Below are 12,295 nucleotides of genomic sequence, written 5' to 3' on the forward strand. Positions count from 1 at the left end.
TGTTTCATTGACTTCATGATGGGGTTTGAACCCCTGTGCCCAGGATATGAGTCTGGAACTCTGGGCTCCTAGTTCAGTGACTACGCCACTACCTAAAACTGTCCTCCAGTCATCGCTCCACATTTCAGAATATGGGGAGAGGAATACAGCATTGAGATAGAGGATCAACCATGATCATACTGAATGGCAGAGCAGGCTCGAAGGGCTGAATGGCCTTAGTTTGCTCCCAGGTTCTATGATTCAAGTTCATCTCTGTGTACGTTTTAAAAGCCGTGAGGATTCCTGACTATGACCCACTTTCAGATATTGTGTTGTAGATCCCCACCATCCTCTGGATGAAAACTGTCCTCTGCATTTCTGAACATAAATCTGTGCCCTCCTTATGAACACTGTAAAGGCAGCAAACTAGACTTTCCAATCCCCCCTCTCGAGATCATTCAGAGCATTTGAATAGGTCTCCCCACCAATGTTCCTTATGAAGAGAGATCGGCACAGCATGGTGGCTCAGCAGTTAGCATTGCTGCCTCACAGCACCTGGGACCCGGGTTCGATTCCACCCTCAGGCTGTGTGGAATTTGCACATTCTCCCCGTGTCTGCATGGGTTTCCTCCGGGTGCTCTGGTTTCCTCCCACAATCCAAAGATGTGCAGGTTAGGGTGGATTGGCCATGCTAAATTGCCCATAGTGTTCAGGGATGTGTAGGTTAGGTGCATTAGCCAGGGGTAAATGTAGGGTAGGGGAATGGGTCTGGGTGGGTTACTCTTCCAAGGATCGGTGTGGATTTGTTGGGCTGAAGGGCCTGTTTCCACACTATAGGGATTCTGTGATTCTATGAGATTACATAGACTGGGATTATACTCGTTGGAATTCGGAAGAATGAGGAGGGGATCTTATGGAAACAGTATGAAAGGAATGGGTAAGGCAGAAGCAGGTAGATTGTTTCCATTGGCGGGTGAAACTAAAACATAGCCTCAAAATTAGGGGGGAGCAGATTTCGGAAGGAGTTGAGGAGGAACTTCTTGACCCAAAAGGTTGTGAATCTCTGGAATTCCCTGCCCAGTGATGCAGTCCTGAAGAAGGGTTACACCCGAAATGCCGACTTCTCCACCTCCTGCTGCTGCCTGGCTTGCTGTGTTCTTCCAGCCTCCGGCCTGGTCTACACAGTGAAGCAGTTGAGGCTACCTCGTTGACTATTTTTAAGGCACAGGTAGACCTTTGAACAGTAAAGGAATTGAGGATGATGGCGAGCGGGCAGATAAGTCCACAAAGAGCTCATCCATGATCTTATTGAATGTTCTAATGTTCCCTCTGAGCCACATGGTTACACAGTGACATAACCACCCAGAGGTTCTGTCAACGCCATTGGCACGTCAACAGATCAACTTGTGGTTTCAGGAGTCATTGCTGTGCACGGGTCTCTGAGGTCCAGCTAATGGGAAAATAAATTCACAGAAACTATCCTTCCATGGCTTTAGAAACAACCCCAATCTTTCCTTCAAACTAATATCGCCCCCAGTCCTCATTTTCCCCATGGTGCAGTGACCATAACCTCTTGAGTGACTCCAGCTTTGGCCCAGAGATTGTTTGATCACATTCCAACCTCCCCCAGCTCAGAAACATCCCCCTGCACCTCTCACTCAGGACTGAGAATGCTACCTTCAAGCTAAAGGTCAGCGCCTCTGGTCTGGTCACATTCAGCTATCAGCCCACGGTCCAATTTATCCAACAAAATGCCAGCCAATGCACCACTAGGCAATAACTGTAAAGGGGAAAACTTCTGAAATCACAAAGCAATCAATCCAGTAATTCTGTAAAGCACATTCTGGGAAAATAGCCGAGTGCATAATCTACCTCATTAAGCAAGTAAGCATTGCTAATAACTCATGAGCAGAAGAACGTTAAGGCTGGGAATGGTTAGAAATGAAAATATCAGCAAATAACTGAGTCCTTTTCTGGAAGCTGATTTGTACCTCAGCCAGGATGTGCCCCAGCATTTTACAGTTTTTCCAGTTTATTCAGGATCACATTTTACTCGAATGTTGACAGCCTGGGGCTCTGTGGGGGCTCTAACTCTGCAGATATCTCCAAGCACCTGTATTCACAATGAACAGCCTATGCCACCTGACACCATTTCAATCCCATAAGACCATAAGACATAGGAGTGGAAGTAAGGCCATTCGGCCCATCGAGTCCACTCCGCTAAAACATTCACCATCAGAGGCTTGTAGAGGTAGGGATAGGCTGGATTATGAAGGAATACAAAGCCAGCCATTGGCTCCTCAAGCCTACTTGCTCATTCAATGACATCACGACAGATCTGACTGTAAACTCAACACTACATTCTCAACCTATCCCTTTAACCTTTCACCCCTTTTGCTTAACACGACTCTATCTACCTCCCCATTAAAAATATTCCAAGATTCTGCTTCTATTGTTTTTCAGGACAAGAATTCCAATGAATCTCAATCCCCTGAGAAACAAAACATTTCCTCATCTCCGTACTCAGTGGGTAAACCCTGATTTTTAGAGTAATAGGAATGTACGGCATGGAAACAGGCCCTTCGGTCCACTTTGTCCATGTTAACCAGGTATCCTAACCCAATCTAGTCCCATTTTCCAGCACTTGGCCCATATCCCTCTACACCCTTCCTATCTATATGCCTATCCAGGAGTCTTTTAAATGCTGTAATTGTACCAGCCTCCACCACTTCCTCTGCCAGCTCATTCCATACACGCACCAGCCTCTGCGTGATAAAGTTGCCTTTAGGTTCCTTCTAAATCTTTCCCCTCTCACCTTAAGCCTAAGCCCTCTAGTTCTGGACTTCCCTGAGGAAAAGGCCTTGTCTATTCTCGCCGTCTATGCCCCTCATGATTTTAAACATTGGAAACCCCAGTTCTCCATTCTCCATATTCAAACTTGTCCAGCCCACTCTGTGCCTCCACCAAGTTGCCTCTTACTGATCTAAACTACAGCAGATACAAGCCTCGCCTGTCCAACCTCTCCTCACACGAAAACCCACTCCAGTCCAGTCAGAAACCGCTGAGGAGGCACTGAAGGATTTTCTCAATCCATCGGAAAGTAAATGGCCATAAGAGGTAGGGCTGGTTAGCTCAGTTGACTGGACCAAAACCATAAATTTTTGGAGAAATTCAGCAGGTCTGGTCTGAAGAAGGGTCACTCTAACCAAAATGTTGACTCTGTTTCTCTTGCCACACCTACCGAGTTTCTCGAGCAATTTCTGTGTCTGTTTCAGATTTCCAGCAGCTCCTGTCTTTCACTCGGCTGGTTTGCGATGCCAACAGCGTGGGTTCAATTCCCACATTGGCTGAGGTTGGCGAAAAAAAGGAGAGAGATAAGATGGGATCTAGGGGTGGACCACATGAGTGGGAGAATTCGTGGAAAGTGAATCAGTGGATATCGAGGAGTGAATGGACACGGATTTCGTTCCAAAAATAAAAAGTGATCTGGGAATCAGTCAAATGTCTTCCCTTCAGCAAGAAAGGGTCTGAAATATATTGCTGCTGGCTCACTGCCCAAGAGGCTAGATCTCCCTCTCCCTAATGGATCCTAATTTTCTCAATCCTTTTTAAGTCCCAGTATTTGGCAGTCCTTATCAGCTCGTTTGACTATGTGCTCTCAGTGTTTCACTTTGAAAAACTACTGCTGGACAAGTTGAATGAAGATCCTTTCCTTGAAATGGAGACTTTATGGTCGCATTTTTTTGGAACTCCAGATTTATTTTTGGTGTAACTGCCAGAACACCCATATTAATCAAACCCCATCAGTTCCGATCCTTATGGAATCACAGTCAAGGATAGAGAGATAGCTCCGCAGTGCTGCGTTCAGCTTAGAGAAGGGTAAAGCACAATGAATCCCTGAGCTTGTTGTCATCCTAGAGGGAAGGGAAGACTCTACAGCTGCAGATGCAATATGTGGAACCATTTTCCAAGCAACCCAACAAATTCCAAATACCACACGGAGTCAGCACGTTTCAGAAGGGGAAGAATGTGCAGGCGAAACAGAGCAGTCATGGTGGAAATATGCTTCAACATTTCTATCAGGCCATTGCCCTTAAACAAAATTAGATTTGATTTATCATTGTCACGTCTACCCAGGTACAGGGAAAAGTTTTATTGTGTGTGCAGTACAGGCAGGTCATACCATACAAAGTGCATCAGGATAATAGAACAGAGCGAGAAATATAATGTTACAGCTGCAGAGAAGGTGCGCAAAGAACACGGTCAACATTAAATTGGACAGGTCCATTCAGCAGTCTAATAACAGCGGGGAAGAAGCTGTTCTTAAACCTGTTGGTATGTGTGTTTAAGTTTCTGAACCTTCTGCCTGATGGAAGAGATTGAAAGAGATTATGACCGGGATGGGAGGGGTCTTTGATGATGTCAGACAGAGTCAGACAGACTGGCACTTTGTCAATGAAGGAGCTGGGGTCTATCTATCACATTGTTGTAGTGATTTGGAATCAGGTTTGTGATGTCGATGGTGCATCGTTAAACACATGGCCACAAAATCCCTCTTGTTCAGTATTTTTGCAAAGTAAACCGATCAACTTTAAACTAAAACATAGTAACAATGACCTTTCTCGGGTACATTGCACAGACAGATATTGTATAATAGATTCCAGCTCCAAGCCCACAGCCTGTCTGTCTCCACAATCTGGAAGCCTCATGCTGTTAAGACTCACCCCAGCTTCTTACCTGAGCAACATCTTCATGTTTATTCCACTTGGTTATGGACAGTAGCTTAGCGAGGGCTTCGGGGAAATGCTCACGCACTTCATATCTGAGCTTCCAAACGAGATCCTTCTCATCCTCAAAGAATTCGGTGCATGCTTTACGTTCCATAATCTCCTTCAACTGCTGTTGCTGTGCGCAAGTTTCAGAGAACACCATCATTACAAGTCTCTCAACATTCACAAGATGGCCAATTCAGGCTGCCTCATCAACCTGGGGGGGTTGGAGGATTCAAAATATGTGACCAACTTCACGGACAGAGATCTCGTGATAAGCTGGTCACTCTCATTTCTCCAGGAATCCATTGTAGAGATGCTGGGCATCACCATGAATAATGAAGAGGAAACCTACAATAACTGCATTAAATCACACGTCATTTCATTAGCTCTCCATGTCAATCAGGGATGCTGGTCTCTCCAGTAATCTCTACATCCCATGAACACATTTTAAAAAATAGATTCATCCCACCTCCTGTGGTTTGAAAAGGCTGCTCAAACTCAGGGAATAAAGCAAAATGCAGAAAACAACAGGAATAGAAGCAGAAACATTGGTTAGTGATGTCCAAGTCAAGCTGCAGGTTAACAGTACCAGATGAGTTTGGTTAAAGAAACCTTTTGCTCAACTACAGGTTACAGCACACTGATTGCACATGGCCAGTAATTCGCTCATGCAGTGTGCAGGGAGTTAAACTGTTGGAGAGGTGCAAACACCACAACACTGCAACAACCAGTGGACACATCAGCAACTGGACGTAAACCAACATCAAGTCTTCAGAAACAAAAGCAGAAATTGCTGGAAAAGCTCAGCAGGATATGCAGCATCCATGGAGAGAAATCAGTGTTAACCTTTTGGGTCCAGTGACCCTTCCTCAAAAATGATGGTGGCTAGGAAAATGTTGGCATCCACAGTTCTTTCGGTTTTTCTAAAGTCTTCAGCACAATCAAACTGCTCAAGAGACTTTACAGGAACATTTTACAGGAACATTTTCAGCAAAATTATGGCAGAAAGCCAAAAGCTTGGTCAAAGATGGAGGTCTGAAAGAACGTGTAAAAGGGAGGAGCAGAGGAAGAGTTTTGTAAAGTGGGGGGGGGAAGTTCCAGAGCTTGAGGCCCAAGCAACCTAAGGTGTGGCCACCAATGATGAATCAAAAGGTCAGATGACACAGATCTCTTGAACATGTTATTGGGAGAACGTATTGAAATAACTCCACAGAGGCTGGTATCCTGTCACCAAGTCACCCTGTATTTACACGTGCAAAGAACTTGACATGGATCCAGCTCCCTCAGAGTCAGTTCTCAGAGTGAACAGAATCCCTGACACTCCTGTTATATCTGTCAGCCAGGGCTTCCGGATTGGACCAGGTTAACAGCCCCAATCAGGGAACTCATATTCTATGAGGCCCAACTGGCTGACCTAGTTACAATGACTGGACGTACAGTAAGAAACACAGCCCATCAATGGCAGGAAGTACAATCTGTGTGTTACTGGACAGTAGTGTAGATGTTTGTCTGGGAGTAACTCAATTTACAAATAACAAACAACTGAACACATATCGATAATGTGGCATAACTCTATCTTTTTACTCCTGGAGAGTAATAGCCAATTTACCTGTTAGCAGGGAGCATGAAGTATGCATAATCAGGGGGCAAAACACCCCTTGGGAATAATGCGCAGAGTAGGCACACTACAGAATTCACACACTCTGTACACATTCCTCAGTATTTACCTCAGCCGGTGATGCTTTTACGCGATCTCCATTCTTACCCAATTCGAGAATCTGAGGGAGAGAAGAATATATCGAATTTATATCTTAAAAAGCAAAAGTTCAGAGAAACTAATAGGTGCTTATGTTTTCACTTTCGGAAATTTGCGTCGCTGTCCTGTGAACATTCACCAGTCGATCCGCTAACTGCTAACTGGGATTAAGTATCACAGGCTCCCCGCTGTCCCTCAGCAGCTAAGACACTGAATAGCTCAGACTGAGAGGTCACCGCCTCCTCTACCACAATGGCGGCAGTTTCAGGCAAAAAGCACAGATGCCACCTTTCCTGGCACAGTGTCTACATGGTGGGGGGGGGGGGGGGGGGGGTGGGGGGAGCAGGGGTGTAATGTGTGCCAGGGCTCCAGCTTCTTCTGTGTGATCCTGCTAGAACTGACAAAATGTGAGCCTCTTACAAGTTGGGCTTCATTGCGAAGCATTCCACAGTTGAACATCCGGTTGATCTTCACTGCCTGGATTCTCACATTATAGATGGTCTCCTAGGTGCCATAAGAACATAGAAAATAGGACTGGCCCATACGCTTCCTCCAAACAGGCTCTGCCACCCTGTCCAATCATGGCCGACCTTTGGTTTTAACCCCTGCCCCGTAGACCTCTCAATCTTTTGTGAAACTAAATATCTTGCAAAAAAAACTCTAAAGAACTGCGGATGCTGGAAATCAGAAGCAAAAACAGAAATTACTGGAAAAACGCAGCAGGTCAGGCAGCGTGTGTGGAGAGAGAAGGCAAAGTCAACGTTTCAGATGCAGTGACCCTTCTTCAGAGCTGGCAGTCTCAGGCTTAAAAGTATAGAACAAAAGTGAATTCACACCAGAGACTTCCCAAGACGCTCAATCCTTTGACTGAAGAAATGTCTCTTCATTTCCGTCCTAAATAATCAACATCTATCCTGAGCCAGTGTCCCTGTGTACTCGCTTACTCAGCTCATGGGAAACAATTCCTTAGTGTCGACCCTTTCAGAATCCTGCACGTTTCACTGAGATCACCTCGTCCTTCGAACCTCCAGAGGATATAAAACCAACTCACTCAGCCTCTCTGAATAGGACAGATTCCTCATCCCAGGAACCCAATCCAGAGAACACGAAGAGTCTTTAGAGAGGCTGACCACTGTACAAGTCAGCATCTTAGACATGGGTTCGGAAGAAATGGGACAAAGCAATGACACAGTGGAATTATGTAGATTGAGTTCCTTTCAACACAGTTCCACACCAGTGAAACAAACACACTCCGTTAGTCAGGTAAGTCTGATTTCTTGCTAGCTTTTGTATTTATTTTTTACCATTTCCCCTGGTAAACATTTCAACCCTGAGATGGACAGATTAACTCCCAGTGGATGTCCACCCCATAGAAAGCAATCCAGAGGTGCAAGCAAATTACCTAAATTAAACACAGAGAATGCTGGAGAAACTCAGCAGGTCTGGCAGTGGAGAGAGAAACAGATTTAACGTTTTGAGTCCAGTGCATTCCTGTGTTTTCTGTGTTTGTGTCCGATTTCCAGCATCTGCAGTATTTTGCCTTTGTCTGCACTGCATCTTTGTGTTTCCTGTTCCTGGGAAAGATGGGCTCACTCTTTTCAATACTGCTCGAGGAATGGAACACCTTCAGGGCCTAAGGGAGTACCCCAGGGCTGAACTCTGTACATACCTTTTCCAAGGATGGGTAGTAGATAGGGTGGGACACGGCACTGTGGAAATTGATATGTAAGGCTGCAGAGCTGTCAGTGTTGGGGTTACTCTGTACAGTGCCCATCGGGTTCAACAGCTCTCCCTTGTCATCTGCAGAAAAAGATAGAAAGTGCAACATTACTAACTGAAATAAAATGCTTTTGCTCTCTCCCATTCTTAATTGGAGGACAGCCATTTCTCTGATGTAAGAGCTGGTTCATCAATGTGACAATGATCTTTAGCAGCAAGCGTAAATTTCCTTCCTAATGCAGGATGCCAAGTCTTACATTCCAATAGCACCTACTCACATCCCCCAGCAGTGTACTGCACAAGAAATTGTTTCCTTCTGAAGTTGGTTTTCTTGCAGTTGAATGCAAGACCTAATTAGCAATGTCTAATTTCCAGATTGTTGAACAATTCTAAGTCACACCTTTTTTTTTGAGAGGTGCAACAGGAATAAAGTTCTTTAATTGCCACTGAGCAACGTCTGGAAAGTGAGCTCACGGAATGTCACATTTCTCCAAAATGATAAAAAAATTTAAAACATACACATTTAAAAAAAAAACTTGTTTATAAAATTTCAGCTCATAGGTGAGTCGGGGGAGGGCAGCTTAACTGGAGACTGTAGCAGCCTCAACTTTCACAAAGGTAGACAGGCAGGAGGCTGGAAGAACACAGCAAGCCAGGCAGCATCAGGAGGTGGAGAGGTCAATGTTTCAGGTGTAAGCCTTCTTCAGGACTGGGGGTGGGTGTGGGAGGAGCTGCAGATAAAGGCGATGGGGGAGGGGGAGGGTTTTGGGTAGGGAGGGGGCGGGGTGGTAAAGCAGTGATAGGTGAACACAGGTAGAGGGTATAACCTGATAGGTCGATGGGCGTAATGAATCTGATTGGTGGTTGGAAGGAAGGCTCCCTCACTCAGCTTTCACTTTCCCTGATGAAGGGCTTTTGCCCGAAACGTTGGTTCTCCTGCTTCTCAGATGCTGCCTGACCTGCTGGGCTTTTCCAGTGCCACACTTTTCGACTCTAATCTCTAGCATCTGCAGTCCTCACTTTCACCTCAGCTTTCACTAACCCAATCAAAGCTGCAGGAGCAGCCAAGGAGCAGCTGGCTTCCATTGATCAGGAATTCCAAGCAGTACATGCAGGGCACTGTTTGCAAAACAAAGATGCATTTCCCCCCCCACCCCACACACTTTGTAAAATGAGTAACACAGAGCATGAGGAGAATTACAATTGAAAAAGTTTTGAATGAAAACTCTTCAGACAGAGGTTTGAACAGGCCTGCTTGGATTGCCAACTTTAAACGTCTCCTTATTTTTAGCACTGAATCTTTTCTTCAAGAGCTTGACTTCCTGGACTCGATGACTGCAGCTGCCAACCTTCCCCAGCTGTTCCAGCGCACTTCATGTGAAACATACTTCCTGATGGTTGTCCTAAATTTGCTTTTTAAAAACTCTGGCTCTGTATCCTTTTGGCCTTTCGCCACAGTAAAACTGAAGCAACTGCTTTGAGGTTTATGATCTCAAGTTGGGTTGATTAACTCTGTATGGGATCTCTCACAGATCACAGAGAGAGTGAGGTCACTGAACCGTTTCATACAGCCCTTCCCTCCAAGGAGTACAGTCCATCTTCACTGCCCCTCTCTCTGACTAATCCTGCCTACCTCGCTGGTTTGGGTGCAGTTAGGAAGGAGTGACAATGAGTAAGAGTTTCAAACATTTTCACGACCATTTGTTGTTGCCTTGCATGGAAAACAAAACGATTCTCCTTCTCCCCGCCCTGTCCTGAAGAATTTGCAAGCAGCTGCTAATGACAGTCTGTTGGGGGGGGGGGGGGGGGTCTTTGATTTACATTTTAACCAATGAGATGGACTTTTGGTGGTTCTGCAACTTGCATTGATCTCATGTGACAACATGCTAAAACCATCTGTCCTCCTGTGCTTCACATGTGTACAGGTTAAAGGTAAAAAATCAATGCAAGAGGAGGTAATTCGGTCCCACAAGACTGCATTCAGTTGGACCATGGCTGATCTTCCACCTCAACACCATTTACCTGCACCATCCCCACATCCTTTAATAGTTAGGAAAGTATCTATTTATTTAAAACTTTTGCTGTGAATTTTCCTGGAAGACTAGAGAGGGAACACAATATTAGGGTGTGATCAGCTAGCCTTTATGATAGCGAGTTTTGGCATTCCAACTGGAACTCTATCAACAAACATAGGGATTTGGACCTCATTAACCACCCTCAGAGAAAAAGAACAGGAAGTGACACCACCAACACAGGAAATGACATTGCCAACACAAGGAGACCTAAACACATCAACAGAATGCGGGACATAACACCAGCGCTTTACCAGAGGCTCACTGATGATGTTACTTGGTATGGTGATGAAACATCTGAAAACTAACCTTCCAGCTCAGCAAGCAAACTTACAACCAGAATCTTTACAATATTTGGGTTAGGGTCACTCTGGTTAAGGCAGGGCGAGATTGGCCTCTTGTTGGGAACTGCAGCACTCAGCATGAGTTATTCCTTATCGCAGTGACTGGGCAGATTGAAGTCTTACCGGGTACTGATGGCCAGGTAAACAGCCACGTCTCCCCTGTCTTCAGCTGATCCTTGTAGTCAAACACCATGGTGTTCACCCACGCGATTGGACAGTCCTGGAAGCAATGAAAAACAGTCCCATCAGTAAAGGGGGAGATGAAATGCAGTCTGATCCAATTCGTCAGTGAATTTGAACAAGTTAAAGAGGCTGAGCTTTCAACTGGGGCCAGTTCAAAAACTGGACCAATTTCAATTTTTATTTGGGTCCTGCAATATGCAATACTGCGTCTCATCCACAAAGAGTTTATAATCACTGGGCTTTAGCTCAAGTAATTTCCCCTCAATTAATGACTGTTTTGGTGTTGTTCATTGAGGAAACCACAGGACCTGTAGGATCTGCCCCCTGATATTTAAGAGAAGATACCATTTCATTGGAGGCAGTTTGGAGAAGGTTGATGGTGTTGATCTCTGGGATGGAGGGACTGTGTTATGATCAAAGGTTAAACGGGTTGGGACTCTATCCACTGGAATTCAGAAGAGTGACAGCTGATTTTACTGAAACATATCGGATCCATATGGGTTTGTTTGGGTAAATACTGAGAGGAGAGTCCAGGACCAGAGGGCACAGTCTCAGAATTAAGGGCCCCCATTTTAGACTGAACGGAGGAGGAATTTCTTCTCTCAGAGGGTTGAGGGTCTTTGAAACTCCTTGTCACAGAGAACTTTGGGGGAAAGCCCTTGTGTATATTTAAGGCTGAGAGAAATTCTTGATCAGTCGGGGAATCAATGGTTACGGGGAAAGTGCAGGAAAGTGGACGTGAGGAATGTTGGATCAGCCACAATCCTTTTGGATGGCACAGCAGGCTCGAGGGACTGAATGATCTATTCCTGTTCCTGTTTCTTATCGCCTGTTAGTCTGAATAAAGAAGGTAAGGCTTTATCTAAAAGACAGCACCTTTTAAAAACCTTTGCTCCTGGAATGTCGGTACCGCTGTTGGTCAGTCCCCCAGCTATGGTTCAGTTGGCAGCTCCCTCACCTCTGATTGAGAAGGTTATGGATTCAAGGCCCCCTCTCACAAACACTCAAACACAAAGGTTAATGCTGACACTCCCAGTATGTTTGGAGGGATTGTTAAACAGGAACCTCTCAGGTCGATGTAAGAAATCCCTCAGCGTCATTTTGAGGAGGAACAGGGAGATGTCTCTGGGGTCTTGGCCATTATTTATCCCTCAGTCGAACATCACCCAAATCTCATCTTTATCATGTTGCACCTTATGGGTGCCGTCTGCAAATTAGCTACAACAGAGACTGTTTTGTTGGCTGTAAACTGGCTTTAAGATGATTGGCACCTTTCATTTCGTTTTATTTATCCATCTTTTCTGAGAAGGCAATCGCCCCATTGTGTAAATATTGGCTGGTGATGGGCAGGGGAGGGGTGTAATGATGGGGAAAGGAAATGAAGCCTTTGACATTGATAATTTCACTGACAGAACACCAGGCCTCATCACAATCTATAGACTGATATCAAACATGTGTCTGTACTCCATC

At 45.2% G+C, this 12,295-nt stretch overlaps 1 protein-coding gene across 8 annotated transcripts in view; it reads right to left on the reverse strand.

The window, feature by feature from the left end:
• pik3cd (phosphatidylinositol-4,5-bisphosphate 3-kinase, catalytic subunit delta) overlaps positions 1–12,295 on the reverse strand; it is a 228,672-nt gene that overhangs the window by 34,186 nt on the left and 182,191 nt on the right. For all 8 annotated transcript variants that reach the window (XR_011962673.1, XM_072586126.1, XM_072586124.1 and 5 more), the window contains 4 exons: positions 10,766–10,862; positions 8,177–8,307; positions 6,479–6,529; positions 4,717–4,884 (listed from right to left, as the gene is read on the reverse strand). Coding sequence is in view for 7 of the 8 variants with exons in the window: in XM_072586126.1 (XP_072442227.1) it covers positions 4,717–4,884; positions 6,479–6,529; positions 8,177–8,307; positions 10,766–10,862 (447 nt within the window). In the remaining variant the exon portion in view is untranslated. The remainder of the gene's footprint in view (positions 1–4,716; positions 4,885–6,478; positions 6,530–8,176; positions 8,308–10,765; positions 10,863–12,295) is intronic.

The sequence above is a fragment of the Chiloscyllium punctatum genome, chromosome 16, assembly GCF_047496795.1.
Source record: "Chiloscyllium punctatum isolate Juve2018m chromosome 16, sChiPun1.3, whole genome shotgun sequence".
Lineage (NCBI taxonomy): Eukaryota > Metazoa > Chordata > Chondrichthyes > Orectolobiformes > Hemiscylliidae > Chiloscyllium > Chiloscyllium punctatum.